The 19,333-nt window shown below is 43.3% G+C and overlaps 2 protein-coding genes across 7 annotated transcripts in view; both read right to left on the bottom strand.

The window, feature by feature from the left end:
• Window positions 1-12,874, bottom strand: part of STON1 (stonin 1) — a 33,543-nt gene extending 20,669 nt beyond the window's left edge. For 3 of the 5 annotated variants that reach the window (XM_080408667.1, XM_080408670.1, XM_080408671.1), the window contains exon 1: window positions 12,471-12,874. The gene's annotated coding sequence lies outside the window, so the exon portion shown is untranslated. Of the gene's footprint in view, window positions 1-1,955; window positions 5,099-6,316; window positions 6,622-12,470 lie in introns of those variants that run through there. The other 2 variants (XM_080408668.1, XM_080408669.1) reach the window with 2 other exon arrangements.
• A 1,605-nt stretch (window positions 12,875-14,479) lies between these two features.
• The window catches only part of PPP1R21 (protein phosphatase 1 regulatory subunit 21), a 32,013-nt gene continuing 27,159 nt past the window's right edge, over window positions 14,480-19,333 (bottom strand). For both annotated transcript variants that reach the window (XM_080408665.1, XM_080408666.1), the window contains 2 exons: window positions 17,443-17,571; window positions 14,480-15,692 (listed from right to left, as the gene is read on the bottom strand). In XM_080408665.1, the coding sequence (XP_080264791.1) occupies window positions 15,663-15,692; window positions 17,443-17,571 (159 nt within the window). In that variant the 3' untranslated portion in view covers window positions 14,480-15,662. The remainder of the gene's footprint in view (window positions 15,693-17,442; window positions 17,572-19,333) is intronic.

Raw genomic sequence — 19,333 nt, 5'->3', positions numbered from 1 at the left:
CCATAAAGCATAACAGTCTCACAGGAAAGTACAAATTCTCTGCAGTTTAAGCAATAAAGCACATATGGTATATAAAATATCCTAAACATTTGTAAGCCTCTGTGACATCCAAGTAAGATACGGCAGATTTATCTCCGTATTTTACAGCCATAGTCTTTGTATCTCCATTCTGTTTATTACTTAACTACGCAAAAAACCTGGAAGCATACCTTCTATGTAAAATACTGCTTGATTTATGTTGATTTGCCTCAAATTTTATTTTGAGACTACATATGGCCACACTTTCATTTAACGCTGCTCTACCTCTCTTAGATACAAAAAATAAAATAAAGTTCTCCAACCTATACCTCTGAAATAAACATAAACAAAAGGCACAACTGATGGGAAATAAGAATTTCTTGGCTTTCGCTTGTATTTGGGATATATACACGGATTAAGTCTCCCACTGCATTACTCATTTCATTACTTTTAGAAAATAAGGAACTGGTGTAATAGTCAAAAATACACACCGACTTCAAAGTGTAATGTGAACTTGTATTTACATTGCTCGCTCTCTGGGGCATAGGCACAGCTGGGAGAAGTTCAGAGCTTGCAGCTAATCTGTTTAATTTGGAATTCCTTACTCTTGGCCCCAAGAGCTGGAGGAATTAAAGCTTTCAGCTTTTGACAGCGCGCACGTCCCCAGAGCAAAGGCAGGCGTAACCATGCGAATGCCTCCCGCTCCGACTTGCCTCTGCCGTGAGCCAAACAGGAATTCACAGCCAGGGCGGCTGGAGCTTGCACGGGCGAGTGTGAACAAACGAATGTTTCTAAGGGCATCAACGCCAGGCATCACGGGATGTTCCCAAGTGGAGACGACACTTACTTTCTTCGCTGGGGAAAAGGATACAGCTTTTTTTTTTTTTTTTTTTTTTTTTCAGATACTGAAACAGCCTCTAGTGAGGATGGTGTCACACGGTTTGGGACACGGGGTCTCCCCACACGAGGGCAAGTACCGGGCACTGTCTGCGCGCCAGGAGAGCACCCAGCGCTCGGGAGGGATGCTACACAGAGGCAGCGGACAAGGGAGGCCTGAAGACATGTGGGTTCCTCTGCCTCTCACAGCCACATCTTACGCTTTAAAGGCGGTGAGCAGAGATGAGGTTCCCGTGGGAGAGAAAACCTATGGGAAGCTCTCAAAGGAAAAGTGAAAGAAAAGCAGCAGTGCTGCCAGATTTGCAGCTCTGCTAACTGTCCCAGCCTGCTCAGCTGTGGTTGAAGTGGGTCACCCCCAGAGAAGTAGCTCTTCTTGCTCACAACAGGAGGTTAGATGGTGAGGATCTTCCAGTTCATATGAAAATTTCGCATAGCTATGGAAAACAATTCCCATCTTTGCATTGAAATAATCACCCAAACCTCAGCTGCTACGCACTGTAAATAAACTCCTTTTCATGTCTCGACCCATTCTAGGAGACCTTCCCTAACACGCAGATGCGAAGCCAGATCAAAGCCGCCTCAAAAAGACAACCCAACAGCATGCACGATCCGTCTGGCTGGCTACAGCTGAGCCCCCCATACACCCTAACCCCCAATTCCCACACCCTCTAGCACTCAGACCAGCTTTTCTCCACCACAGGCGAGTCAGACTAGCTTTTCTCCTTCAGTATTATCTCAGCTGGGACTAGAAATCAAGGCAGGACAGCCCAGAGACAACGTTTTACTGGAAGTGCCTGTAGGATTTTACAGGGATGGGCCAAAGATGCCTTCTACAGGAACTGGGAGGCTGTCATAAATCACTGCAACAGCCACCTGGGATCTGCACCACCGCTCCTCTCAAGACATTCTTGCAGAGTTTATTATCACAAAAGTAAATTTCAGAATGGGATAAAGTAAATCAAACAGAATAAACTACAAAGAAATAAACTAAAATAGAAACCTAATGTAAGTGTCATTGGGAAAGGTACCGGAATGGATACCTGAAGCCACTCTCGGAGGTCATTCAAGAGTTTCTCCATCGGTGCACAGCCAAGCACTGAGCTGTTCCTCTTACCCTAAAGGCCACCCCGCTCACCTGAAGGAAACTATAAAGTTACTGGCAGCAATTGCTATACTGCTTGCTGTCACCTCGCCAGTACGCAGCCACATTACAGAACAGATGAACCACCGAATGCGACAGCACAGAGAGGTCAGTCAAAAGCCAATCTCCAGCTGCAAAATGTTCAAGGATCACACAGCTTCCAAGAAACACTTTCTAACATTTAAAAAAGAAACAAAAAAAAACCCCAAAACACAACAAAAACCCCAAACCAACAGTTTTCCCAATCTACAGCTACATGGAACTATTTTGTTTCAAGAAGATGCAATCATGTCTTGCATCCCACCACCAACTGAATAATTCTGATACATAAGGAAGGGCCAAAACCAGGTACACTTATAACCCATTATTTTTTCAGAAATGTAACAAAAGTGACAAAAAAGGCACTTATCTTTGGTATATCATCACATCTAACCACAAGAATAGCAAACACCAGTACCTGACACAAGTCTAAGCATCTTTTTCAGGTCCATCAGTTCTATTTTCTCAGTCAGTTCCTCCAGAAGAGACTCAGGAAAGAGTCCCAGCTCGGATGTCCGGCATTTTCCTGTTCACGGGGTGGGTTTCCTAGCTCAGGAGGTGACAGACTGCGTCAGGTCTATGTGACATATGTCTGGTAGCACACATTTCTGGGCACCTGGAGTCAGGTCAGTAATGGAGACGGCAGGACGGGCTGTACCCATGCTCGTGCCCCATTTGCTGGCAGACATGGGGTGGTCAGGAAAAACCTCAAGAGGACACAACCTGCTATCAAAGACAGTAGGAGCATTTTTCCTAGCTTGAATGAGAACAGTATTAAACCCTAAGAACAACAAAATAGTTCATTACATCGTACGGTACACCTTTAACAGAAGAAAACTCTCTTTTCCTAAAAGAAATAATAAAAAGCCTGATCAAATCAGCATTAACTACTCAACATTTTCATTCTTTTCCCTCCTGGATATCACTGTGCCTTTGAAGACACATCACTTGTGTGCAAGATGCCATTGCAAGGTGTGATGCAAGATGTTACTGCGTCTTCTCAAAACAAAATGGTTTTGTGTAGCTGTGGATTGGGAAAACTTTTTCTTTTAATGTTAGTGCTTGTTGCAAGCCTGTGATCTGTTGATGTTTTGTAGCTGGAGATTAGCTTTTGATTGACTACTCTGTGCCGTTGCACTTAATTTCTTCCCGTTATATAGTTAGACAAGATATCTAAATAATTTTTAATTCGCTTCACTGCGTATATGCATGTTTCTCTCATGTATACAACACACCTGTCTACGGGGCTTTTCCTCCTACAAACGAAACCCCGCAATTAGAAGATGGATGAGGAAGAGGCAGAGGCTGCCGGGCTGTTGAGCAGCGGGGAGCAGCGTGGGTGCACCCCTGAAAGGTGCTTCTGTTCCTGCTCCCATTCAGTTTACTCAGCCAGTCCTGCTTTATCCCCTCTGAATCGCGCTCCTCTTCAGCATCACCATAGTGATGCATAACTTACGCTCCACCAGATAGTGGAGAGCCAATGGGCAGTTGCAGAAGAGCCTCATGTAAACTGTTTATTGCCACTAGCTGACATTTTACTAGTACAGAAGGCTTGGATCGTTTTGCTTTTTTTTTTAATTAAAAAAAAACAAACAAAACTGGCAACAAACCATCAGCAGAGTGCTCTGGCCTGGAAGCGACAGGAAAATGAATTTATTTTTACTTACAGTACTTCTGCAGCTCGCTAAGTTAATGGAATGTTACTTCATCTACTGAAGCAGTTTTTAACTGTGTTTAGGAAAATTGCTATTCTTAGGAATGTACAAACATCCCACAAAAGTGCTCTGGTCGTGGCAGCACTGCAGAGGGCTCTGGCAAGTATTTTAACATCCCAAATCCTTCCCTCTCCCCTCCCCCTGAGCAAAGGCAGAGATTTATAATATGCTACCGAGCAGCAGAAATGCAGTTACAGGTGGCTGTCCCACTTCCGTCAAATGAACAGCCTGTTTTTTTAGGATGAAACAGGCCTCTGGATGAAGAAAAAAATAAATAAATAAAAGGCCTGAGTGCTCTGGCACACAGCTCACATATCAAAATATTAAACTGCTCATGGTCAGAAACAAATTTAAACATGGTCCTCTGCTAGAGTTTGCAGCATTCAAGGGAAGCGATGGATAAAATGCCACAAAGAACACACAACACAAAAGCACACTCCAAAAACTCTTGCCACTAATCTCAGCAGTGAATAATAAATAGTAAGGAAGCTAACAGAAATACTATATTTAGCATGTTAGCTGAACAATATAATAGTCTCTTTTTTTTTTTTTTTTTGGGGGGGGGGTCAGAATCAGGTTTTGCGCCTGCATTTAAAAACCACCTCGTGCTTCAGTGTCCAAGAAACACATGCTAGGACCTTCTGGGAGAGTAACCACGATGTAAGATTTGCAGAAGTCTTCTAATCGTGCAAAGTGCCGCCTGACAGCAATTAATGCCATTTTCTGACAAACCAACTCTCTCGTCAGCTGCGGGATCCTCCCCTTCTTCCTGCCTTAAAGCCTTGGAAAAATACTAGCGCTAACGAAGGAGCAGCACAATTGAACCCTTCTTTGTTTATTTGGGTAGACGTATTTTTAATAGCTACTGATGACAGCAGAGTTCATAATGCCGTCACCCAAAAAAGCCCCATTTGGTTTCCGCCCCCAAAATAAATCTTTTCCCACAGCATTTTCTCGCTGTAGGCGCCCTCTCAGCACGCTGAGCCAGGCAGCTCGGCGTTCCGTCTCTCACCTACCACTTTTTCTTCTTCTTTTACAGATGTACAAGACTCTCAGCCTCCAGACAGGGAACAGGGAGTTAAGAGCAAAATGAATAGTTCGTTTTTAAGAGCCTCAGGCTCCAAACCCTCTGTTCCCTCCTCCCCAGACAAGTCACTACCACTCTCCAAAAAAAGCCAAGTTCTGTTTGCAGAGAAATCAGTGAGGGTTGCGCGTACGTGCCACCTCGGTGAGAAAACACTGGGCAAGTTCAGTGCGGGCTTCTGAGCTGGCTTGAGCCAGGCTCCCGTAAAGTACCTCCATCAGCGTTTTTCCCAGCGCATTTCAGAAGCACTGTTATTTGCCACAAGGATCAGAACACCTACATGTTTAAAAAAAACCACCCTTATTGAAAAGCCCCCTTCGGTGAGTACTTCAAGCCAGAACGTGAAAACTTTCTACATTCTTCCTCATCCACCGTATGCTTGAAATAGCATCTCTGGAGCTCACAACTAGGGGTGCACCCGCTGAGTACAGCCCAGTGCTGCTCATCCTCCTGCATCCGCTCCGCTTGTTTTCCCGACGCCCCGCGCCCCGCTGCAAGTGCCACTGCTTCCCAACACCCCAAGCCTACGTGCACGGTGCAACATCAGCAGCTGAACCACAGGAAAACATGAGAAAGGCTCCAGGAATTCATTGTGCTTCAAGAATTAAATAAATTTAAAAAAAAACTTCTCGATCGCCCCAACTTCCTCCCTGACAGGGCAAAAGCCATGGGAACTTGATCCTGTGGGATGCCCGTCACCCAAAGCCCGCTGGTGGCTGCAGAGGTTCAGAGCTCCGGGGCCCCCAGGCAATGCAGTCCCCTCGTTACCACTTCTATGAAAAGGAAAGGAAAAGCGCCCCCCCCCCCAAAAAAAAAACCCAAAAAACCAACAAAAAGAGGAAAAAGAGAAAAAAAGAAGAAAAGGGGGAAAAGTAAAAAGAAAAGGGAAAAAAGGAAAAAGAAAAAAAGAAGAAAAAGAAGAAAAGGTAAAAAAGTAATAAGAAAAGGGAAAAAAAGAAAAAAGAAAAAAGGGAAAAAAGAAAGGGGGAAAAAGAAAGGGAAAAAAGAAAACAGAAAAAAAAAAGGGAATAAAGAGTAATGAAAAAGGAAAGAAAAAAGAAAAGGGGAAACAGAAAAGGCAAAAGAAAAAAGAAGTTAAAAAGAAAAACAAAAAAGAAAGAAAAAGGAAAAAAAAGAACAAAAAGAAAAAAAAGAAGAAAAAGAAGAAAAAGAAACAAGGGAAAAGAAAAAGGGAAAGAAAGTCGTTTTTTTTAAAAAAAAAAAATCCCGTTCCCAAAGCAAAACAAAGCCGCCCGTGCCCCGGCCCGCCCCCCGCCCGGCGCTGCGGGCTGCGCCGCAGCCGAGGGACCCCGCACCCCCGGCGGAGCCCCCTGCGCCCCGCGGGTCCCGCTGCGCCCCCCCGCCCCCCCCCCGCCCGCGCCCCCCGTCCGCGTCCCGCGCCCGCGCCCGGCCGCTCCTCACCCGCCGCCGCCCGCCGCCATGTGCCGCGCTCCGCCGGCAGGGGGCAGCAGGGGGCAGCAGCGCCCGCCCCGCCCCGCCCCACAGGCCGCGGCGGGCCTCGCGCCTGATTACAGCCATCATTATTATTATTACTATTACTATTATTATTATGGTGTGACCCGTTATCACCCGCCTGGCGGGGCAGCGCCGCGGGGGCTGGGCCGGCCGACATGGCCCTGCCAGCTCCGCACGCACCAGGCCCCAGCCGCCAGCCCGCTTCTCCGGGTGGCACCGAGGCTGCCAGGCCGCCCTGTCACCCCCCGCCGAGGCCGCCAGGCCGCCCTGTCACCCCCCGCCGAGGCCGGGGAAGAACCACCCGATGAAACCCGCTTGGCGGCCCCAGGAGCTCCAGCAGCTGAGGAGAGCGGCTGCCCGACCGGCCGAGCCACCCACGCTCAGCCCCTGCGATGCCCGGGCCGGGCCAGAGGGAGAGAGGGCAGGACACGTCCTCCGGCTGGCCGAGGGGACAGGGAGGCAAGGAGGGCGAGGATGGACAGTGTCTTTGAGAGCCCAAAGGACAGAGCCTAAAGGACACCATGGCCTGGGAAGAGCTTCAGTTCCTTCCCACTTCAGCTGACTTCTCCAGAAGAGTTTCTGGAGTCCTTGTTATGGGCGCGAAATCTCTCTGCTGGAGACCCATGGTTTCCTCCGCAGCCATTTAGCTTATACCCGGTCAAGAAACTTGCTGGTTTCTGAGAAGATCTCAAGGCAGGGCAATTTTCCGAGGTGTGTAAGAACAGCCCTTTCCTTCTCTGCAGCGTCAATCTTCCTATCTCCAAAAGGGCAAAGGATTTCTTGGTGTCCAAATGTTCCTGTCTCAGGACAGGGACACCTAAAAAAATAATTTAAAAAAAAAGTACCTGTGCTTTAATAAAGGTGAGACTCAACCCCTGGGAAAGAAATTTATGGGTGGGGGACCGGCCAGAACAACATTACTGTTGTCCTCAGGAGTAAGAGAGTATGAGTTGCTGTCAAAGAGGGGTGAGGAAGGGCCAAGCTGCTGAAAGACTTGGGAGACTCTGAGGTGAACAGCCACGGGTTTGCAGGGATGGGGACCTCTTGGGGACAGGCTTGGAGGAAGCACGTTGGCAGGGTCTGGTGAGGACATGAGACAGTGCCACATGACAGGCATGACCCAAGGCTGGTTTTCCATGGGGTGAGAAGCAAATGTTTTACAAGTTCTGAGGTTGTCCGTAAGTCATGTCGGAGCAGACGGGCTTTTCTGGCAGCTGAGCTGAGGCAGGCTCCAAGACGTTCAGTGGTGTGAGGTGGGACGAGCAGTGGCTCTGAAAAGCATGAGGCAGCAAGGATTTCTGTCCATGCTGAAGGACAGCATTTCCAACAGGACCCTGCAGCATCTCAGTGAAGCATCACTTTTTTTGCTTCAGGGTAGGCCACCAGAACTGCCAAGCCTGCCTAAAAACCAGCAGAGGTATGGAAAGACCAAGCTGCAGGGTGGGAGGACCAAGGCCAGGCCAGGCCTCACCCTCCATTCACCCTCTGAGCAAACACCTCCCAGCTCCAAGAGAGGACAAGTTACCTCATGCTGCAAAGTTCCTCCAGAGATGGGAGTTACCCCAAAGACATATAGCACAAGGGTTGGCAAAGGAATTAATTACCAGCAGGATAATAGAGTTATATTATCTGCAGTAATAAAAATCCCTTATCTGCTACATGGCGTGTTTCTAGAGTGCACCTACCAGAGGTGGCAAGGTACCACACCAAGCCTGCTCCCAAAAGGACAGGACACACAGATGGAATGGGTTGGATGAAGGGGGGAAAACCACCTATAAAACCCTCCAAAGCGTTCCCAGGGGCACAGAGCAGAGCTGCCAGGGACTGCAGCTACTTGAGGTGCCCCGACAAAAAGCGAGGGGTAGCCATGCTAGCTCGCTCACAGCAGCCAGCTCCAGTTTCTATTGCAATGCAATAGAAAAAACAAAACAAAACCCAAATTTCTTCCCAAAGCACCATCCGTCCATTTTAGCTCCCCTGCTTTTTCACTGTTGACATTTTCCTTGTACTTTAGAGAGAATAAGGAGGGATGTCCTTCTGTAAATTGCTTTCATTTGTCCTACTTACCTTCTCTGAAAAGTTTTCTGTTTTCTCTGAAATTAAGCCACCCTACTTACTTGCTCTGCACACAGGAAATATTATGCAGGCTCTGGCTGTCTGCATTTGCAATGAAAGTGTTCAATACAGCTTTCCCTACAAAGAAATTCTTCTGTAAGCTTAATGCCATTACAAAATATTGCACTAGAAAGAACATTGGCCATTCTCAGTTAAAAAAAAAAAAAACCAAAACATTTATATTATCTCGGTTTTCAAAAAATACAGCGCCTAATACAGCTAGCCAGGTCTTTGTTCTTAAGTGCTTATCGTTTCAAACCAGGCAAGATACTGGTTGCTAAAATCATGCTCCCAATGAATTTTACATTGAAAATACATAATTGCACCTGAGGGCTTGCTACCTCCCAGCTTCCGACAGAACGCTGCCGCTGCTCCCATGGCCATGCCAATATGGCATAAGGGACGGCAGCAGTTCACAGAGGAAGGATTTGAGGATCTCCTACACAGACAGGAGAGGGGAAGGAAAGGGCAGTGGTCTTCTCCTCTGGTAGCCTGGAATTTTTGCACCATCATGTAACCTGTAACTTGCAAGCCAGTAAATTGCTAATTTACATCTTTTCTCTCTTCAAATGTCTGTCTCCTGCAGCGCCAGCCCGCGGCCCCCAGGCCCAGAGCCGCAGCCACGGCAAGTACAGGGCTGGGTAGCACTGCTTGCTGTACCCCAGCGTGTAGCCCTGGGAGAGCCAGAACCTGATCCCAGCCTCTCCCTCTGAAATTCCATCCCAGTGAGTCTCCTGCCTTCTCCCAGGACACACCCAGTCTCTTGGCAGAAGGAACCAGAGGATCAATACCTCCCTGTTTTGCCACAATGCCAGGAAGTTAGAAATACCGATTTCTACTCTTTTCTACGTACTCCAAAATGAGCTCTTCAAATCCTCATGTGCTCCTGCACAACATTCAATAAATCTTTTTGCCTTTTACCTTCCGCATTAGCCCTTTCTAATAGTTTTCAAGTGGGAAGGTTATTAATTTCTTGCATCCCTTTATCAAGGTCAGCGTCTGTCTAAAAATAGCTCAGATTTTTCCTTTGCTGAGACACATGTACATATTTTCAAGATAAGACTGTTCTTCTCCAGTAAATTCTGCTATCATTTTCTCTTCCTCCAAAATAACTCAGTGCAACATAAACTCAAGCAGCAGAGGGGAAAAAAACGTATCTGATACCGAGATTTAAAAGTCCTCAATATAATTTGACTTTAATGAATAGCATATGTAGAACAAATTAGAACTATTAAAATAATTTCTACTGTAAATACAGTTTGAAGAGTATTTCACATAAAGGTACAGTATTCTGTATCGCTACGGGCAGTTATTAAACTCATTCAGCATTTTACAATGCCAGCACAGTCAGTTTACATTACTGCACATCATGTTAAGATCAACAGAAATATAGTCAGCATATTCCCCTTTTGATAAAATGTTGACTGTTTATGACTACTTTGGACAAAAGTGAAACCTGTCAGTTCACATCTGGCTAAAACCAAATATTCTTAATTGGAGACAGAAGAGCACTAGTTTCTAGATTTATTTTAACTCTTTGCTCTACTACTTTGCATTTTAGCAACACATTTCTGCAGAAGTCCATCTTAACTGAGAATTCAAACCAAAATGCAAAAGTGAGACTCAAATTTTTCTCTCCCTTTCCTTTAATAAATTAATTTTTCACTTAGTACTATTGCTAGTAAAAAAGCCTCACAAGTTCAGCGTATTCAAGTACTGTATAGTCACCACATATGAACTGATTATAGAAATTTAGCCTACTCAGGTTCTTTTTGTGAGAGGTTGAGTGCTTGTTGGCTACTTGACCTCCTGGGCTAGACTGATAATCTGAGAGGAATTTGTTCTTCTCCACTTGTTTGGACTGAAAATAAACCAGACTTCCCACATGTCAAAAGAAGCTTTTGGCAAAACTGATTCCCTCCCAAGGCAAATATTTGCTGTGTCCAACACCACATACGCCATACGCAATGTGAAAGTTACCAAGCAGAAGGCACGTCAGGGCACCAGCTCCAGCATTACAGCTGTTCCTCATGCCAAAGGCTGCAGTTAACGACAATGCACTGAACCCAGTTCAGACCTTCTCAACAGGCTCACCGCTTCGTTAACATCATCTTTCCTGAATAAAGTGTCTGCGTGTACTATTCAGGCTCAAACTGAAGCCTTCTAAGTCCAAGAGGAAGGAAATTTGAAGCTTTAGCTGGGGCGGGGGGGGAGGGGGGGGGGGGGGGGCGGGGGGACGACACAGCACCGACAAGGATTAAGACTCTTTTTGTAGCACAAAGTAGGGGGTGCGGAAGTTTAAGGTCCCCCATACTCATTTCAGAAGCAACAAACTTTAGGCAGAGAAAGCCTGCAAGAGCTACACGCCACCACAGACCAGCTTCCAAGTCAATTCAGGAAGGAATCCATAGTGCTTAAGATGACTGGGAATTACCTGGGCTCTTAATTTTGTGGTTTTAACTCTTCCCAGGACCAAGCTGTGTTGTTTATGGGAGACCATAAATACACTTTTGACACCCGGCCTGCATTTCAAAGGCTACTTCATTAGTTAAGACCTCTGTCCGTGTACAAAGATTTGGATTTACAGAGTGAAGGAGTTAAAACCAGTACAGATAAAGTAGAATTTCTACTGTTACAACTCCAATTTCAGGTGTAAAAAAACCCCAAAGCTAAAACCCCCATAGGGCTGCTGGTGTGGTATCTTGCACGACCCTTGTTGGGCTCATTTTGCAGCTCAGTCATGTAACCTCAGTGTTGCAGAGATGCAAGTTATTTGCACTGGAAGCTTCTGGAAGAAGCCCAGTGACTCTGAATGAGCATTGACACGTCTAAAGCTGCCCACGCACACGGCAGAGGCAGACAGCGAGAAATGCCCCCAGGCAAGTTTCCATGTGGCGGATTTCATAGCCCCAGTCAGGCCTTGGTTTATAAAGGTCCCCAAAAGCTCTTCTCTGTCCCCAAAAGTTCTTCTCTTCCCCCACCGGCACCCCAGCTAGCAGTTCTGCAGACACAATTATAGCTTTAAAGTAAGTTTCTAATTCTCTTGATTAAAAGAAATGTTCAGGAATTAGGGCAAACATGGCCTCTTCTAAACAAACATGGTTTTAATTCACTGCTGAGCAATACTGCAAGAAGTAACAGAGGCAGAAAACAGAGTGGGACAGAACGAGCATTCTTAACACAGCAGCATCCAGCCTTTGTGGGACAAAGTAATCAGACCTCTGGTAGCAATTACAATTTTTTACTGCCCTAAGCTTTATTTTTATTATGACCACGCTGTTGCTAAGATTGTGTTCTCGAATTACCTTACATACATACTGTATTAAAGAACAGGTTTGCCCAGTTTACAGGGCCAGATGGTTCTCCAAAGTTTAATATATTGGATTTATATTTTTAAGAAAAAGCATTCACATTGCTCAACCAACCCAGTAATAATTTCTCTTATGTCATGGTAGGTGATATAAGAAGTTTATTTCCTTTCCCGTATGCAACTGATCCCTCTGATGTCTGGGCAAATCTGTTCTTTGGAGTTGGAGGGGGACTGCTGGGCCCCGCCTGTGCCCGAAGTCAGCATCAAGGAAACACGCTGGGCCAAAGACCTTTCCCCACCACCGATTCAACTCATCTGTCAGCGAGGGAAGGTAGAGTAAAAAGAGCAGCAGGATTATAAGAACAAATCGGGAGCGAAGCTGGCTTGGTAAAACAGGAAAATACCCTGTGTACAGCGCCAGCGTGTTTCAACAGAGGCGGGAAGGCAAAGCGTTTCAGTCTGGGTACTGACGCTGCTCAGAGTCCTACCAGATCACCTCTAGTGAGAAGATCCTGGCACCACTATTATTGAAATGTTGAGCTGGTTAAGAATGAACCTGAAGGAATTTGCAAAAGACATTACAAACACCATCGTTTTTCAATCAACATTTAAGATTATCAGTATTTAAATCACAGATATATAGTTACTATGTCTCTAACAATTTAAAATAATCACCTTATTTCAGCAGCAGTGAGATGACAACCTTGCACAGCTCACGTCAGCCTAAGACTCCTGTTTTGGAAGTTAATCTCTCGGGCAGGGAGACCTCTGACCTGCAAGAGCTTGAGGGCCTTTAAACCAGCCGATGGATCTGGTGCTTCTGGGGCCCTTTCAAACCTCACGCAGCAGTAGTTCTTAAGAGGGCAATCAAAGTTAAATTCATGCTTGGTTACAGAAAGTCACTATTTTGGACACACGGAATAGTTACCAAGGATGTATTTTCAGAATTCCAGGATAGCTAAACATCTTTAAATCTTTCAAAGTGTTAGTATAAGCTTAAAACAAAGTTCAGAATGAATTTCTGAATAAAGTTTTAAAGATCCAGACATTAAAACCATTAATAGGAAATAGTACTTGTCTGAATTATTGTCACTTACTCATGAGTATGAGCGATCGTTCATGAGTTTCACAACGTTTTGGACAAATGAATTAAACACTCTAAAAATGCTTCAAAAACTTCGGTGTTACAATGAACTGTCTATTTAAAAAAATAACTAGCATTAGGATTTTTCTTTAACACTAGTTTTACATTATTGTTCTAGAGATTTTCCTACTTTACAAGTTTGTCATTAGTTTCCTGATTAATGAACTAGGAAGTATTTACACTGTAAATTTTTGAACATTAATTCCAGTATTAGTACAACTTCTTTGTCCAAATTTTGTGCTTTCCATAATAACCTGCACAGACCATTTCATAAAGACAAAGTAGTTAAAATTCGTTTTTCTTGAGAACTTGGACTCAAGAGACAAATTCTTCACTGCAACATTGAATACATCCTTCAGCTTTTTAATAGCACAGCTTTGTTCAGTAACCATTTTGATATTTAAAAGCATTTAAGATATTCAGAAACTGAGAACCACCTGGTTAGCGGGTGAGCACAAGCTAGCTGGGCATTTTCACTTGTTCCAGTTTCTAATGCCACCGAGTTAAAAGTAATATACTACACCCCATCACAGCATTACTACAACAGTATTCAAAACACTATTTTAAATGTTTTTCTAAGGTTCTATTTTTGTGTATTGATAGTTTACGACTGCTCAGAACTTACTTGAAAGCATTTCCTTGAAAAACTGAAGGCAGCTCAAGTGATCAAAATTGTCTCTTCTTGAGCATGTTTACTGCTGATTGGTGAGGGGGCCACACAAAGACATTTTTAAATAAACACTGCAAGGAGAAAATGCTGATAAACATACAATGGAATTGTACCTAAATGCCTATACTAATTCCAGTTTTGACATTGGGGGTATACCTTATTGCAAAAACAATCTGAGATAACAGACACATCTAACTTTTTAATGCACATTCTTAAGCATTCAATCTTCAAAGCATGTTTTTACTCAGACCAGAATGCAGCCACCTGTGAGAAGTAGCATCAGTAACAAGTTCAGCAATTCAATTCAGAAAGTTAGAGTAAGATAACTGAATTAGTACCTTCACCGCACAATGAAAGCCCTCAAAAAAGGCAGCTTCACAAGAAGTGGAAGAAAGCAGTTAGCTTCCACCCCTAACTGAAACAGCTGAAGCTGTATCTGCTTCAATAAAATGCTTAGAGCAAGTAAACACTTCTCAACCCTCACTGGCACTACCACGTAGCTCTTAATTCCACACGATACTAGTAAGAAACCATGCAGGCTCACCCCATCTCCTCTCCAGTTTCATAAACTGCATCTGTTTTGTCATTAAAAGGCAAAACCTGTATCAGAGCAGTTCCGCAGCTGCGATCAATACAGAACAGATGCTTGTTTGCCTTTCAGGAGACAAGGTGAGAAATGCAGTGTGGACTCTGCGTGCACTGCAACATTTAGGTACAGAAAGGCAGCCTGGCTCAGACAGAGAAGCACTACTAAGAGTAACTAGACTAGTCTAGTTACTTATGCTCACCTCACTGGGAATAGCTGCTACACCTCACCACAGTACCACACTGTGCAACCTGGGTATAAGCAGAATTAAGAAAAATGTCAAGCTGATTTCACGTAGTTGATTTTATTATTACGTCCTAATAATACATATCGACACAGCTGATATCAGAGTAAACCCTTATGGAACAAGTGCGTGCCATAATGCAAATTATGGAACAGAAGATCAGTGTAAAGCGGGGAGCAGCACAGCATCTGATAGAAAAAAAAATGCTGTGAAAACCTGTAGTATTAGACTTCACTTTAAAAAAGAGAATCTTAGGAAAGGCCTGAAGTTCACAAACTTCCCAAAACACAGGAAAAGCCACGTGCATCACCCTCCAGTGAATCCATCAGGACTTAAGTCCATAAAGACTTTTCACAAATTCAGTGTTTAAATCTTCTACGTATTTCATATTATTCTTTACTGTAAGAGAGCACAGTAAGCTGACCTATTCTACACACATACCGTTTCACTCCTTTGGGGCAAGTTACGATCACAATTTCCTCTAGCTTTAAACAGCTATTCCAACCAATATATATACATACATGTGTAAACAAAATGCCTAAGTAAGGGCTTAAAGCAATTTCATAGAAGTATCCCAGTTCAGCTAGTTGTGCTCTTTACTTCGAAAACCAAAGTGCCAAATACAAGCAGCAAAAGTTTCCACTACTGCAGTCTGAAATAATTATCCCACTTACTTCTGTGCATTCATAGAAATCATTTAAAGCCACAATTCCAATTAATTCAAAAGGGCTGAGAACAGGAATAATACATTTACAGTAACTGCACAGCTTGCATGGCCAGAAAAGTCTCAAAATTAATTTTATACTGTTATTAATAAGTAAAGGAATGTACACATGTTGACAATTTAACCTATAACTCAAAAATAGACAACTACTGCACTGATCCAAATTTGTTAATGCATAATCATATTTGAAAATATACAAAATCTGAAGTTATTACATCAAAATAAGACCTGGTTTTAAAAAGTGCACAGTAAAAACTGAAGGTAATTACTATATAAATTATCCACAGAGTGTGTAATTCCTGGTTTAGAGCCAACATTAAGTTCTGTTTTATTTGTTTCAAGTTCTAAATATTTTAAAGCCATTTACAGCACCAAATCAGTTTTTACTAGACCCAATACGACCCTCTGCTTCCTGGAATAAAGAGGAATTGGACAATGAAAAGTCACTATCCACATCCTGTGCAGCAGCAGCTTCCGAAGACAGTTGATTAGCTGTGAGCTATCGATTTTTGCTCTTCTTAGAATTTCCCTGCAACAAGAAACAAGTGAACAGAACATTTAATTCAGACAGGAAAGTCTAGACAGATACACATAAACGTGACATCTGATAATTTATGCCTACAGCAACCAAAGTACAGTCAAACTGAGAATGAATAGTCTGTAGGTTTTTAATAACAGAAGCTTGGAACCGGATTGCTCTGAAAACCCCTCTATCTTTACAAGCATCACAAAGTACCCGATATTTCAAATGGGCACGACAGAACCTCACTCCAATTGAAACCTGTGGAAAAGACATTTGAGTTATGTCCCAAGGCGCTCCACTGTATTAACACTGCTAATAGTGTAAGGGCAGTGAAGGCACTTCAAATCATAATTCACCCTGAAGCGATGTTTCAAATGTAAGTATTACCGGATAACTGCCTCAAATTAAAATCAATCCCTCTGCCCTACCATTTTGTTCCAAACCAAATTCAACTTTAACTTTGTCTATACAAAATACTCCTAGTTTGGAAAAGAATTTGTTCTACATCTAATCAACTCAAATTTGACTGGCAACAATTCCAAAAAGCAATCATGTAGCTTAAGATAAACTTTTGTGCAACAATTACTTGCTAGCAACAGTCTGTCCTTTAAGGTAACATTTGTTTTTAAGCTACCCAACAACTCTCTCCAAGTGATAATGGCTTTAACTGTATCATTTTGATTTCAACCAAGTCACCTTCTACATTTGGTAACATTCAAAAATCCGCGTCTACTGTTGTGAGATTCTAAACTACCTCCTTACAGACAGAGCACTACTTCAAGTCTTAAAAAGTACAAGTGAAGAATTCCAGAAAACATTTTATAAAAACATGAAGTGCCATGGTAAGTATGCAGCCAAGAGCTTCCCTCTAAAAACACAAGAGCTTGTACGCCAAAAAGTAATCTTAAAGATTACAATGCCAAGTCAAAACACGCAGATACCTGAGGAAAAACAGTTTTATGTACATGGGGGCAAGAAGTTACTCTAAAAAATAAAAATTACCATCACAGAATCTTTCATCAAAACATGGATTTATCATATTTTTTAACCCTTCAGTGCAATCTGCTTCCGTGCATTCCGCAATTAAGGAGAATAACGGAAGTTTGATAGTTTCACAGCCAAGCAAGTGAAGGGCAAAGTCCTTCACAACATCTGTTCCTCCCTAGAATTGTCAGAATAAGGTACACCATGGTTTAATCACTAACTTGTTTCTGATAAATGGGTAGACTCCTTGCTTGGAAAAAAACGTAAGTGTGCATTTTAAATTCACAGAGGAATGTAAGTGGCAACTTTTTCATTCCTACATATGAGACAGGCAAACTAGAATATGGAAATAAAACAGAAACATAGCTGCTAAGAACAGAGTATGCCACAACAGAGGGGTGCAGAAAGGATACTCCTACTATTAAGTTAATCATAAACACCTGGTATCACTAGCTGGATTTGATAATAATTCTATTTTCACCACATATAAATAAACAAAAGGTGCTGGTCTTCCACCAGAGGGTAGCTTTGAAAGCCTACTTTGAAGGAACACCGTAAAGAGTTTGTTCTTTCCCACATGTATGTTTTGAAATAAATTTTTCTTCACTGAAACGTGCAGGACCAGGTTTGCAGTTTTCTTTCCAACTAGCTGACAATAAAAACTACAGCTTGTGAACTGGTTTGTAAAAGGGTAGTGCTGCAGGAATGCCAAATGCAACCCACGGACCTCCAAACTGCAGCCAGTGCCTAATGTCCACGACTGGCAGCTTACCTTATTCGTCATCTTTAGCGTATCGATTTCTTCCCTTTGCTTAGTTAAGGTTTCGTTCATACTGCAGAGATGGTCACTCATCATACTTAACTGATCCTCATAACTTCTCTTTGTCGTCATCAATTCATCCTAAGGGGAAAAACAAAAAAAAGAAAAAACAGAAGCCTTTGCTGAATATTAGTGACAACTGGCAAAGCAGCCAACGTCTATCTCCACTTAGTACACCACACTTCTGATGCTGAATGTGTGCATTTAAGTTAAACGGTTGGAGAAAAAAAAAATCACTTCATGAAAGTCAGTAGCTACTTTTCTTTTACCTGAAGTTTCATGCATGGTCTGTTCTCCTTATTTTTGCTGTTTCCTTCATAATTTCCCCCCCACACTTTTTATAGCTTCCATAAAAGACTAACAGCTAAGTTTTCCAACATTGCTTCCAGCCAAGAAACAAGTTTATAGGGTTAGAACATGGCCTGCACATGAACATACGTGGCATACAAAGCTGAAGGGATCAGCAATCCACATGCAGTTGCAGAGCTATGATCCCTCCAGGAAGACAGACACATGGTGGGATAGTGCACACCACCAAAACGCAGTAGTGAAGGGCCACAGACACTTTAGGAAGGACAGAAGGGGAGAAATCATGCTTGACGTGAAGGAGTGATTTGAAGACAATTCAGATCTCATAGGCAGGGATCAGAGGAGTACAACAGGGGTGGTATGGAGGCATCTGCTACAAGCATATAAAATCTCTCAACCTCAGACCCTGATCCTCTTTAGGGATTTTAACTACTCTGACATCTCCTGGAAGGGCAACAAGGTGGAAGGCAAGCAATTCAGGAGTTCTCTTGAGTGTGGTAAAGAACCTCTCAATGCCAGTGATCAGGAGGCCTAAGAGATGCTCCCTGCTGGACCTGTTACTCACAAATAAGGAAAAGCTGGTCAGGGATGTGAAAGCCAATGGTAGCCTTGGCTGCAGCAACCACGAGTTAGTGGAATTTAAGATCCTGAGGGAAGCAAGCAAGATGAACAGGAGAATTACAGCAACCCTAGATTTAAAAGGAGTAGATTTTGGCTTTTTCAAGGTCTGCTTGGCAAGATACCAGGTAAAACTGCCCAGGAAGTTAAAGGGGCCCAGAAAAGCTGAATGATCAAGGACAGAGCAAAGAACAGCCCAGTGCTTAGGAAGTGAAGCAATGACGGCAGGAGGCTGGCACGGCTGTGCCGGAAACACCCGACTCAACAGCTTGATCTGAACTCCCACCGCTCCGACCAAAGGAAGGGACCAGGTTGCCTTCAGAGGACCCTTCAACCTGAACAATTCCAGGACTCACTATTACACAGACCACGAAACACACAAACGGTGCGCCTGCTAGCTTTTCTTAGGAAGTTTAATATGTAATTGGAGATGAATGTCTCATGCAGAGTTGGATATCGATTGTGGAATTTGTTTAAGGAGCAAATCAAAAGAGCCCTTTGTGTTTATGAACAATTCTTTCAAGCGTGTATAATTACATTCACGCTTATCTTATTATATGTATGGAGCATTTTAGGCACTCACTCTCTCAGATGGGTGAGCAATAAAGATACAAACTAAATATAAACAAAACACAAAGGCATTCATGAACTGCCCATTTATATATACTTTATTTTGCTATTGGCTCCTTTCACAACTGTGTGGGGAGGGAAAGGACAAAGGGACAGGACATTCACACAACATCTGGCGTCTTTATTATCTATTGTTAACAACGGCTTCTTGAAGTAACCCCAAAGTTACTTTTGCCTAATATTAAGCCATGTTTCAAAAAAAACACCCCGGCATTTTTAAGATTTTCAGTCCCAGGTGCCAGAAAGGATTAAGAATTCAGTGTATTATCTGAAATCAGTCACACAA

This window comes from Falco punctatus (genome assembly GCF_963210335.1).
Source record: "Falco punctatus genome assembly, chromosome: 12".
NCBI classification, from domain to species: domain Eukaryota; kingdom Metazoa; phylum Chordata; class Aves; order Falconiformes; family Falconidae; genus Falco; species Falco punctatus.
The sequence above is the reverse complement of the archived record's forward strand: the minus strand, read 5'-3'. Positions and strand labels throughout refer to the sequence as shown.